The 11,609-nt window shown below is 42.4% G+C and overlaps 1 protein-coding gene across 4 annotated transcripts; it reads right to left on the reverse strand.

The window, feature by feature from the left end:
• Positions 1 to 228: 228 nt before the first annotated feature.
• Positions 229 to 9,692, reverse strand: LOC106599136 (polypyrimidine tract-binding protein 2). Of its 4 annotated transcripts, none has more exons than XM_014190225.2 (14): positions 9,553 to 9,692; positions 8,495 to 8,525; positions 8,347 to 8,398; positions 8,024 to 8,199; positions 7,623 to 7,766; positions 7,160 to 7,435; positions 6,642 to 6,837; positions 6,176 to 6,247; positions 5,419 to 5,534; positions 3,695 to 3,728; positions 3,048 to 3,140; positions 2,264 to 2,480; positions 1,818 to 1,895; positions 229 to 1,672 (listed from the first exon to the last, which is right to left on the reverse strand). In XM_014190225.2, the coding sequence occupies exons 1-14, from the start codon at positions 9,558 to 9,560 to the stop codon at positions 1,543 to 1,545; spliced, it is 1,623 nt and encodes a 540-aa protein (XP_014045700.1). In that variant the 5' UTR covers positions 9,561 to 9,692; the 3' UTR covers positions 229 to 1,542. The 4 variants fall into 4 exon arrangements, with proteins under 4 accessions (XP_014045700.1, XP_014045699.1, XP_014045702.1 ...); XM_014190224.2 differs by having other exon boundaries at positions 1,818 to 1,910; XM_014190227.2 differs by lacking the exon at positions 9,553 to 9,692 and adding an exon at positions 9,068 to 9,358 and having other exon boundaries at positions 1,818 to 1,910.
• Between the last annotated feature and the right edge of the window lie 1,917 nt (positions 9,693 to 11,609).

Consider the following 11,609-nt stretch of genomic DNA (forward strand, 5'->3'; position numbering starts at 1 on the left):
GGTTAGCAGGGTGGGAAATTCAAATTTAATTAATATTTCCAATTGTCATTTTACATTTACATTTAAGTCATTTAGCAGACGCTCTTATCCAGAGCGACTTACAAATTGTCATCTTCTGGTATTGCCATCCTGTTCCAAAATTAAATGTATTTTCCCCCCTGGGCAGAGAAAATCAGAACAGTAAGAGAGGTGTAGAGGAGAAAGAAAGTGAGAGCATAGGAGACAGAAGAGGGTGAATAGAGCTACAGGAGAGTTTATTGAGCATGCTACAGAGTTAAAGCAGAGTAGGTACACACAGCAGGAACCATCAAACGGACTCACTCGGTAGAAAATTAGCTTTTAATCGTGCCTTTTCCAAACTATATGTAAAAACTCAATCCATGTAGAAAATATACAAACTTTTTCCACACATTCCTAACCTTTTTAATTTACTGTATTTTGTGTTCAGTTTTTACTGGAGGTGTGGTGTAAAGGTAAAATCCTTTACCAAAAACCGCACAGAATATCGTTGAAATCAAGGAGAAACATTCTGGGACTGTTTGACTTTGATTAGTGTCCCCCCCCGAATCAAAACACAACCCACATTTGTTTTTGTAAATGAAAACATCATAAATCAAAGTAGGTCTAAAAGGCACATTTACTTTGGTCCCCAACAGTCAGCCCAACAATCAGTCCATCCTCATGTACAATCATACTTCGTTATGACCACATTGCCTAACTGGATGTTGGACGCATGCAACAGCAACATGTCTTCACTACTACCATGACCTATCAACACACGAGCAAAACAATTCACTGCCCATTTTCAATCAAATCAAACATTTTCCAAAAGGAACAATTATGTATATGCAAATAAGGTTTGAAAAACAGCAAGGGAACATCTAAGCGGATGTCCTCAGCAGGTGAAGTGTACAATGGTGTCAGCCTTTACAGTAATCCTCAACATGGGGGGAGATTTTTTTATTAAATCGCTCTGCCCGGGGAGTTGTTTAAAAATAAGCCAACCAACTGAAGATGGGCTTCTTCATCTAAGTCCGTTAATCAGGTCCCTCGCCTACATTATGAAAAATGTTTTAAAATCGAAGCTATAAAATCTGGCAAACATCCAGTAATGTACACAGGGAGAGAAAACAAAAAGAAAACAACCAAACAGAATGTGCCTAGACTATCACTTGTAGAACCGTAAGGAGGCAAAACGATGATAATATTTTGCTGAGTAAGGCACATTTTTGCTGATTCATTCTAATAAAAGAAGGAATACAATTCCTCTTCATGATGAACATGGGAAGGGAGCTTGCCTACCACACAAACTAAGGTCGTGAGGGATAAGAGGACCTAGATGGGGCTTGTTTTACGACATTGTACAAACTACCGTCACAACTAGTAGTGGGGGGGCTTTTGATAATTAATATTGTCTGATTGAAAAGTTTCCCCCTAGGAGGTGAGAGTCACGATGGTATTCCCTGTGGGGACTGTGAACAGGTGAGCACCACAAATTGAGGTTAGTCAAGGAGGGGGTTGGGTTGTGGTGGCGTGGCTCCTCTAGATGGTGGACTTGGAGAAGGAGACCTTCAGGTGGTGGTTGCTGCCCATGTCATAGTTGTGGAGGTCCATTAAGGCCTGGATGGCCTCCTCCACCGTGGACATCTGGAGTAGCGCCATTTTGTGGCCTCTATTTGGGGTGGGGGAGGAAATGTGATCATATAGTCACACACAGGTGGTAGAATTATGAAGATCGCTGCACATTACAACTGTGGTGTTCAAAGGCTCAGGACTAAATGTGATAATAAGTTACGGGCAGTAAAAGACAGTCTTACTGGAAAAACTTGAAGGCCTTCACAATGCCACCAGCGTTAGAGAACAGCAGTCGCAGATCCTCCTCCGTCACATCCTCCCTGTCGAGTCCGAAACTGACCGTGAGCACAACGCAAGCACATTCAGCCATGTCAATACACTAGCACACTTCAATCTTCTCGTACTGCAACATCTTACCAGTGCTACACCCAACCCCCTAAATTCAGCAGCAAACTACTCAATAGTCTAGTGCAAAAATAAACAATGCTAATGTGCCGAACAACATAAGAGGCAGCATATATAATGAGAACAGTAGAGGTCTGAGAAAAGAGCCTTCAGGAACTCTGAAAGTTACATTGGATTCGTCTGAGGAATTTCTATTAATTGAACCTGCTAATGCCCTAGCTAGCACAACATATATTTATGAAATGGTACAGCCAGAATCCAGTCAAACTCTAGACAAACTCACGGGACGTTGGAGAGGTGGAGCGTGGCGGAAGGAGGGAAGATGTTCTGAAAGTTCTTGGAGCCGGGCTTCTTGAAGCGGTGCAGGGGGGAGTTGGTGAAGTCCTTGGTTAGGCCCTGGTCATCCAGCCCTTCCCTGGGCAGCTGCACTGCCTGGTGCTTGGAGAGCGTCACACGGATGATCTTCCCGTACATCTTCTGGCCATTCAGGTGGCTCATCGCTGAGAGGACAGGCAAATAGGAAACACGGTTACAGTGACATGTTTCTCATGCGTTTAATGTGGAGGTGTTTCTCTACCATTCATTTGAAATTCTCTTTTAGTTCTAATTCAAAAAAACAATGCCACAATGTCAATAGGTTTCAAAAACTGGATAATGGAAAGGATAGGGACCTGCACTGTCGAAACCATGGGATAAATCCAAAACAGAGGCTCAGATGCAAAAACATCCTTTTCATCTACCTTTAATTAGAAATGTTAAGGCTCCCTTTAGGGTCGTCCTAGGACATTTTCAATTCAAATTAGTTTCAACTATGATTTTGGGATTGTGGAAAACAATGAACCATAGTATAACTCAGACACAGCAATAACTGTAGATTTACCAGAAACATTTTATATTCTGTTGAAAGGAACAGCAGGGCAGCCAGGGGCCTGGCAAGATAACACAGGAATTGAGCGGAACCGATCCAAACAGGAGCTAGTTGGGGGGGGGGGGGGGTGTTTGAAAGAACACTCAAACTCAGAGAGAGACAAGAGGTACAGAAGCGGGGCGTGACTGAACCCACTCACCGAGCTGGGCCTGGTTCCCGTCCGACATCTGGATAAGAGCACTGTCCTTCTTATTGTAGAGGATCTTCACGCGCTGAGCATCACCGTACACCCCTTCATTATAATGATAGGCAGACGGCAGGAGGGAGCGAGAGAGGAGAGTGCAAAGGCAGAGCAGAGGGGAGAGGATTGAACCATGAAGGACAACATTAGTCCTTCAGAGACAGAGTTTAAAAATGAGTCGTAAAAAGGGGATGGAGAAATCATCCATATAATTTAAACCAATCAAGGAGTCCTAGAACAAGAGACCTATAAGATAGACAGAAGAGAGAATATGCAGATAAAACCCCTCCCCCAAAGAATAACTAGCTTTGTGAAATGGAAAAAACTAACAGAAAAACCTACATCCCAAATAATCAACCATGCATTAACGTAATTGCCTCAGAGTGAGAATAAGAGAGACAGGAGGCCTTGATGGCCAAAATAATATGTACTCAACTAAGATCAATATGAACGATTAAACAATAATGTGATGAAACAATTCCTCAACTATGGAAACACTAATCAGAAAACAAATGAGAGCTAGGTTGTTTGTTTTTCTTACATGGAGATGGAGTAAAGAAAAAAAAAATGTATATATGAAAAAGGTAGTGCTAACAATAACATACCGAAGAGGGTAAACAGACTTTGGGGCGTAACCATCTTTAGAAGGAGAGAAGAGCAAGCAGCGTAAGACAGGTAGAGAGGTAGAAGAGTCGGAGGTAGAGAGCCAAGATGGACAGATCATCCATAAGAGGGTGGTTTCCCGTAGAATGATGAGGTGGTCATGGTGCATGGGTTCAAGGCAGTTAATTGGGGCAAGTTGGTCCAAGGAGGAACATTTTTGTTCAGGCACAAAGCATGAACATGTAGAGGACGGGTAAGGAGGGGGAGGAGTGGGAGGAGTAACAGGGTGCAGACAGGACACAAAGGGGGAACGAGGGAAGGGCAAGAATTAATGAGGGGGGGTAGCAATGTGGCGTAAATAAAGAAAAACAGGTCAGTACATTGTAAAATGCAGGAGTTTGGTCAGAAATGGCTGGATTTGGTTTGCTGTGGTGGTGGGGGGGGTAATCCTAAACATACAAGAAAATAATAGTGCCAAATGTTTACACCTGAGACCAAAGAGGGAACCGAGTACATAGACACCAAAGCCTAGTTTGTAGCCAATAGTAATTAATGATAGGGATGTGGGTAGGGCATGCAGAAGAGTATCACAAGTTCAGGTTTTAGTAGCTTTACTAGTGTATGAAATGCAAGCATATTGGTGAAGCAGGTGGGCTACACCATCAGTTTCAAAACGGAGGGGAGTTTGGGCCATGCAGGTAAAGACATGAAAACCACCTTACAGAGTTATGGCATAAACAGAACACATTTTCAAGTCCACAAACCCAGTGTTTGGGGAGAGAAATGATAGAATATTACTTCTGTTGAGAATTTATAGACAGATATAGCATAGATAGTGAGTGGGTGAGAGAAAAAGGTGAGTGGTTGGTGTAGCCCCCACAGTCCATACCAACTTGACAGCTTAGAGAAAGGCATTGGAATAGACAGGTGTGAACGAGAGAGCTTTGAAAGAAAAGAACGAGAGTTAGGAAGGACTATCACTTGACATGAATGAGAGAGGGAAAGAGTTCAGGAGACAGTAGTTAAAATTAGCACAGAATGCATAGCAGAGAGAGAAGAGAGAGAGACCCTCTAGTCACTAAGACAGAGCCTGAGAAGTAACTGCAGTTCAGTTGACTTAGGATATGGAGACAGAGAGAAAACATATGCAAGCACTGAGGCCAATATAAAATTCACAGAAATAATGAGCACCGATGTGAGAATGCGTCGCCATTCCATCTCGACTGGACGTACAACCATTGGGGATGACCTCGTGGTGAATGATGCCTGACAGAGAAACAATCCACTCGTCTTGGTACTAACACCATCAGGCCAAGCTAGATCGGTTGTGTGCAGCAGAGCTTTGAAGAACAGTCAAATAATGCAGAGCAACACTGAATATTGCTGTAGCCATCTTACAAAATTAAATGTCAGTTCTCTGTGTACTGATCATGAGGTGTAATAGATCATCCCATAAAGGTACTGACTATCTGTGCAACAAAATGCAAAGTTAGACTAAATAGCCAAGTTGTATAGATGGGGAGCTTTTTCCACTGCATTTTCCCTGAACCCTTCCAATCATGAAATTACACCAGTCATACCGCGAATCACAAACGTCTGCTCAAAGTCCATGTCGGAATCAAAGGACAATGATGTACAAGGCACCGTCAGAGGCAATAGATCTGAGTGAGATCTGCATACTGAAGGAGAGTGAAGAGGAGAGAGAGAGAAAGGGCGCGTTACTCACCTCTTCGTTCAGGTTGCTGACCAGAAGCACGCCGCTGCAGCCGGAGTGTCCGGAGAGCGCCATCCTCCCTGCAGCCGCCGCCGCTGCAGCCGCAGCACTCATTGGATTGATGGCTCCTGGAGGAACAGCCAGGCCAGGCGCATTAATGGGTAGACAGAGAGCAAGCACAGGCAAAGCACACCACACAGCCATGCGTTACAGTGTGCATGCCATGTCCACACACCAGACGTGTGCACTCAGACATTGCACGTCCTAATATGTCTCAATTCCATTATTTTACTTTTTAGATGTGTGTATTGTTAGATATTACTGCACTGTTGGAGCTAGGAACACAAGCATTTCACTACACCTGCAATAACATCTGCTAAATATGCGAATGCAACCAACAAATTTGATTTGCATGCATTTACATAATACACACACAAAGGGACTTTTTCTGCATAGCGCAAGACCTCATTGTCAAAAGCTATTCAAGACACAGGGAAGGTCAGTCAACTCTAAAGCTACCCTTCCATTATTCCAATGTCATGGCCTATCACATTTTATTATGACATCCTTGGTTATTCTCAAACTGATATTTCAAACTCGTCACACATGCTATTAGACCATTTTAAAAGGGGGTTTTCCCCTTGGGCCGACAGGAGTTGTTGCTGTGCCACTCCAACTACTTCTGCCTCTTTCTCCTGGACGACATGGACACACAGCAGGTAAGACTTAGAGAGTGAAAGAAAGAAAAGATCATGGAAAGCATAGGTACCTCCGCCCTGCGAGAGAGAAGACTGAAACCCTCCACCATTAGAGTAGGGCGCTCCCATTCCAGAGGGGGTACCTATGGAGAGGAAGTACAGGGAAAAGCTTAACTATACAAGGGGGCAGGTGGGCGTAGTAATAATGTAGAAGAACTCAAAAAAGCTTTATCAAATGACAAGGCTCTTATATGGCTTGGAACATGGCAGACTGTCAATAACACACAGTGACCCATTTTCCATTATGTTCTCGTTTCTTCTTTTGTTCGTCACTTAACAGTGTGTTACTGGACTGGTAGGGATTTCTGTTGTCCTGCTATCTCTACAAAGCATTAGATAAGTCCATACCCAGCCTGCCATTGAGAGAGAACACTTAGTGGTATTGACTTCTATACAGAGGAGAGAGAGCTGACTGGACTGGCCTGGAAAGAGAGAGAAGACAGAAAAGGGGAGAGAATGGATGGAGAGAGGTCTTACCGAGCAGGGAGGAGTCCTTGTTATAGGCGGCGGCCATGGCAGGGTCTACTGCAGGCTGGCCGTCACCGGCAGGGAGTTCGGGCCGGGTGTAGTCCCGGCTCTTGTCATTGTTGTACTTGACGTTCAGGTTGACCAGCTTGGAGAAGTCGATCCGCAGTGTGCAGCAGGAATTGTAGATGTTCTGGCCATCCAGGGACTGAACAACGTGATGAGAGAAATGACTATTAGTAAGCTTTTTGTTTCATTTATTTTTGTGTGAAGAATTGTCATATTCTGGAGAAACGCAATTGTTATCAACCTTCATGGTAAATTGACAGAACTGAAAAATTGAATATAGTAATATGCTATTAAACAGACTTTTATCCAAAGCGACTTACAGTCAGGCGTGCATACATTTTTTTATGCACAAGTGGCCCCATGGGAATCGAATCCACTATCCTGGCGTTGCAAGAGCTTTGCTCTACCAACTTAACTACAGAGGACCACATGTATAATACACCAGTGGTCTGTCTGCTCACCAGTCTGGCTTGCTGGGCGTTGACTGGTTCGCTGAACTGGAGCAGGGCCTGGAACTGGTTGTTCTTGGTGAACGTGATGATCTTCATGACTGTTCCAAACTTGGAGAAAATCTGCTGGAGGACGTCCAGAGTGACCGGGTAGAACATGTTGTCGATGATTATCCTGAGCACAGGGCTGGGGGCATGGGCTAGAACACTGTCCAGCGTACTGTTGTCAGAGTTGGGAGAGCCACCATCCTGCACTGCTGACACAGCCTGGAGGACAGCCTGTGCGCGCTTGGTAAGTACGTATGAAAAAGAGGGAGGGAGAAAAGGGGAAAAATGACAACAGTCTGCAAATCAACAAAAAGTACCGTCACAATAGCCAAGGCTCACTCGTACACCATTGTTTCTCAGTGTCTACACTAGAACCTCACTACTAGCCATGCACAAGTGTATTTTCTGGGGACGGGTAGAATCTCACCTGGTTGAGAGTGCTGTCTGTCTTCAGCTCCTTGTGGTTAGAGAACTGAATGAACACGGGAACGTTGCGGACCTGAGGCATCACCGCCGTGTAGTAGTTCACCATGGTAACAGCCGCCTCCTCTGTACCCAACTCCAGGAACGCCTGGTACATCGACAGAGGACAATTTCAAGGAAGACAACATGGACAAATTCCTTCTATGCCCAATACTACTGTGTAGTATTAAATAGTTTGGTTCTAGCTAAAAAATAACCATTCTTAGGGTAGGAGTTGTTCCTGGCCATTTGACCAGGAAAAACTGAAAAGGCCAAATGGTCAGGCAATATTCTGCCCTTAATCATTCCACTACAATAAGTTAATTAAGAAAAATAACTCAAATAATTCTTCCCACATTAACTCACCTGATTTTTTCCTTTCAGCATGAGGATGTTGGTGACCTTGCCGAACGGTAGGCCCAGAGCGATGACCTCTGTCTCTGACACCTCGCTGGGCAACTTCCTGATGTGGAGCACGCGGGAAGGGGGACTCTCCATCCTGTCCTCCACTCTCAGTTTTTTACTGCTGTCATTGCCATTAGCTGTGAAATCAAGCGTCATGCATGAATATATCGCATCAGCTGTCCTCTCAGCTGTTAAAATGTGTCAAGGACCATTGACTGTGGATATGTTAGAATGTGAATTGCTTTACTTTTCTGTATGACTGAATGGGAGGGAAATGAGCTCACCAGTCACAGAGTTAGGGCTGGTGCTGTAGAGATTCAAATCATCTGAGCCTCTCTGTAAAATATGAATGTATACATAAATGTATTTGGTACATCATTTCCCAATTAATGAAATGATCCTGAAAAGTCAGGTGTGAAAGTACAAACTTACCTTCATGCCAACTGCAACATCACTGACAATGCTGAAAAAGACAGGGGAAATATGAATGTCAGCTGTGCACACAAATCGATGCAAGCAACGTATAATGAATTAATGGAAGCAAAAATGTATGGTGTCAATTAACAATCAAGTTAGCTAACGTTAGCTTGCTAGCTACGCCTATCTTAACGTTACCAGTTTGCTAACGTTACCCACAAGGTTAAGAACTACCAGTTTGACTGTAGTTGGCTTGCAATTTCATTTCGTTAAAATGCGTAGCAAACAATTCGTCATCTTCACATTTTGTTTGACGTGAAAGCTCATTGCAAATTGTAGCGACGTTGGTACATTCGGGTATCAGACCTTGCCAGCCAACTCGTTAGCTACTAACGGTCGCTAGTTAACGTAACGTTAGCTACTAACGGTCGCTAGTTAACGTAACGTTAGCTACTAACGGTCGCTAGTTAACGTAACGTTAGCTACTAACGTTCGCTAGTTAACGTAACGTTAGCTACTAACGTTCGCTAGTTAACGTAACGTTAGCTAGATACCGTAACGTTATCTGATGACTACACTAGTGCCTACCAAACTCATCCGAAGAAACAAAGGAAACGTGTCCGACCAAAGCGTAGTACGTGCGCGCTCAACTAACCAAAACACAACATTGAATGCTTAACAGTAGCTAACGAGCTTAACGAAATTGTAGAAATATTGGCGCAGCATAATTTCGGCTTAACACAACTCTTAAATAGATACACCAATCAATACATTCAACTCTGGCTATTTTAATAAACTAGATATCTACGTTAGCTAGCTAGTTTCGTAGCAAGGTGCAGCACGCTGTGAAATTATACGGTAGTACTAGCTAGCTAATGCAATGCTAAGAAGATGGGTGGCAAGCGGGCTAACCACCACCATCTCAGAACGAATTCAAACGTGGCCGGCCCAATGAGCTAACGTTAGCGTTCTAACATTATTACATGGATACGTCGATAGTTACATTAAAATCTTTCGCGAACATAATTAAGCACACGATCAACGTGCAAGCTTCAGCAAACGTGAACACATACCTTTCCATTGCCGGAGGGGGTCTAATTTCGCGTTTTTATTTATTCGTTAAATCTAAATCTCTGCTCCACTCCGACACACACACCACACGACAGCAAAATGGTTGCAATTTCCCAAATGCTCTCATGAAGTGCGCCGCGTAACGGAAAAAGCCGAACAAAGCCGATTATCTACAGACAGTTCATTGATTATCAATTATAAAGACATACTTCATTGAAATATGAGTGTAGCCACGTGTTATTGTTTGCTACTATAATAATTCGCTTTAAAATATTGTTATTAAACAAAGCTTTCCCGCAGTTGCATTTATTGTCATTATAAGGTCAACCATAGCTTCAGCAAACAACTCAATGACAAGCCACTGGACCTCACTACCTATGCTTGACTAATGCAACTTCATATCTTTCATCAATTTACAGCAAAAATAACAACAAATATTTGGTTTACATTGTCTTGCCATGGGGTCTCTCACCACCCCAGGCCTAGACCACAATGGTTATGGCACAGCCTGTGTGTCATTATACCGTTATTGAGTTCCAACTTTCAGTGCGCTCATTACAATGGGGCCCAGTCACAAAGGGAACAGAGAGCATGCAACCCCTTTTGTTTCTGAATATGCTATTGAAAGGACTTTAGGGTATTATATTTCACACAAACACACACACATACTACTACGCCCCCATGCAATCTGTCACTTGTGAGGTTTTAAGGCTGAGAGTTGTATGACATAGCCCTGGGTTGAAGAAGTTTTCACTCAACAATGAATTTGACTGGATTAATAGGAATTCATTGATTATCAGTATTTTTAGTAATCAATGTCTTTCTGTTGTATTGCCAAGATACTGAAATTGCACCATGAGATTGATCATACTCAAGAAAAGTATATTGATATTGGGATCTAAAAACATAAAAAATATATTACATAAAATAACCAAATAAAATGCTTATGAAACTCGTAATTTCCAAACCAGGTTTATTTTCATTTCATGACCTGGAACATTTTAATATTTTATCCAAAATTCAATTTCCTCAGTTTCCACACTTTCTTTTACAGCTTTCTCTCATTTATTGTCTCTCATAACCACAATGTCTTTATGTTTTATTGGTTCCCCAGCTCACCTCAGAGGGCACTGCTGAAGATGAATCCTTTATCCAGGGAAGATGAACGGGACTGGAGAATGTCAAGTGGATTAATGTAATAAACCTTGACTGCAGAGAATTCCCAGACCTATTAATGCTTTACGTCACTGTATGTTTAAGTGACACACTTGGTGAAGTGTATGACACAGTTTTTTATTTTACCGGAAAACGGCCAATTCAATCCCCACAAAGGAAAGAATATAGAGTGATTTGTTATAGCTCTGTATGTTGAAGTTGGGACTGTTGTGTTTCATCTAGCCTATAATCTTTGAGATATTGCATTTTCAGTGAGAACTGTTGAACTGGGGAAACTGCACTGGTTTGTCTTTTAGTGATGTGGGTATATGATTAGATAGCTTTTACATTAATCAATGTGGAGCTGTTCATCTAGGCAGTTTCTCTATCCGATTAAAGAAACCCTCTGTCCACGGAAGCTGTTTTAAAATTAACCCTTTACCCATTAAGTCATAATTTACAAACCCCTGGAGTTGATTACCAAATTAAGGCATTGATTTAGGCTCTCAGTTTGGTCATTATTAAATTCCGATCTGGGTAAGTTTGATTCTGTCTCCTGCCTAAATAATAACACTGGTTTATTCCAATCTGTCTTACTATTTTCTGATCTTAAGTTGTTTTTCATTAAAACAATTTAAAATCCATTTCCACTTCTTATTGTGCTGTGCAGTGAATTTGGTTATAAGAGTGATGAACCAATCAGGTACTAAAGGAATAAAATGATGACATTGAGGCTGCATAATACCCTGGGCATATCCTTGGGACAAAATTGATAAGAAAGAAGATACCAGTATCAAAGAATGGAACAAAGTCAGTCTTAGTTTAACTAAATACAGACTTCCCAAAAAAAATAATGGCTTATCTAGAAACACTAGAATTTCAGTCAACCTACCAGAATTTCAGT

The sequence above is a fragment of the Salmo salar genome, chromosome ssa03 (assembly GCF_905237065.1).
Source record: "Salmo salar chromosome ssa03, Ssal_v3.1, whole genome shotgun sequence".
Classification (NCBI taxonomy): Eukaryota; Metazoa; Chordata; class Actinopteri; order Salmoniformes; family Salmonidae; genus Salmo; species Salmo salar.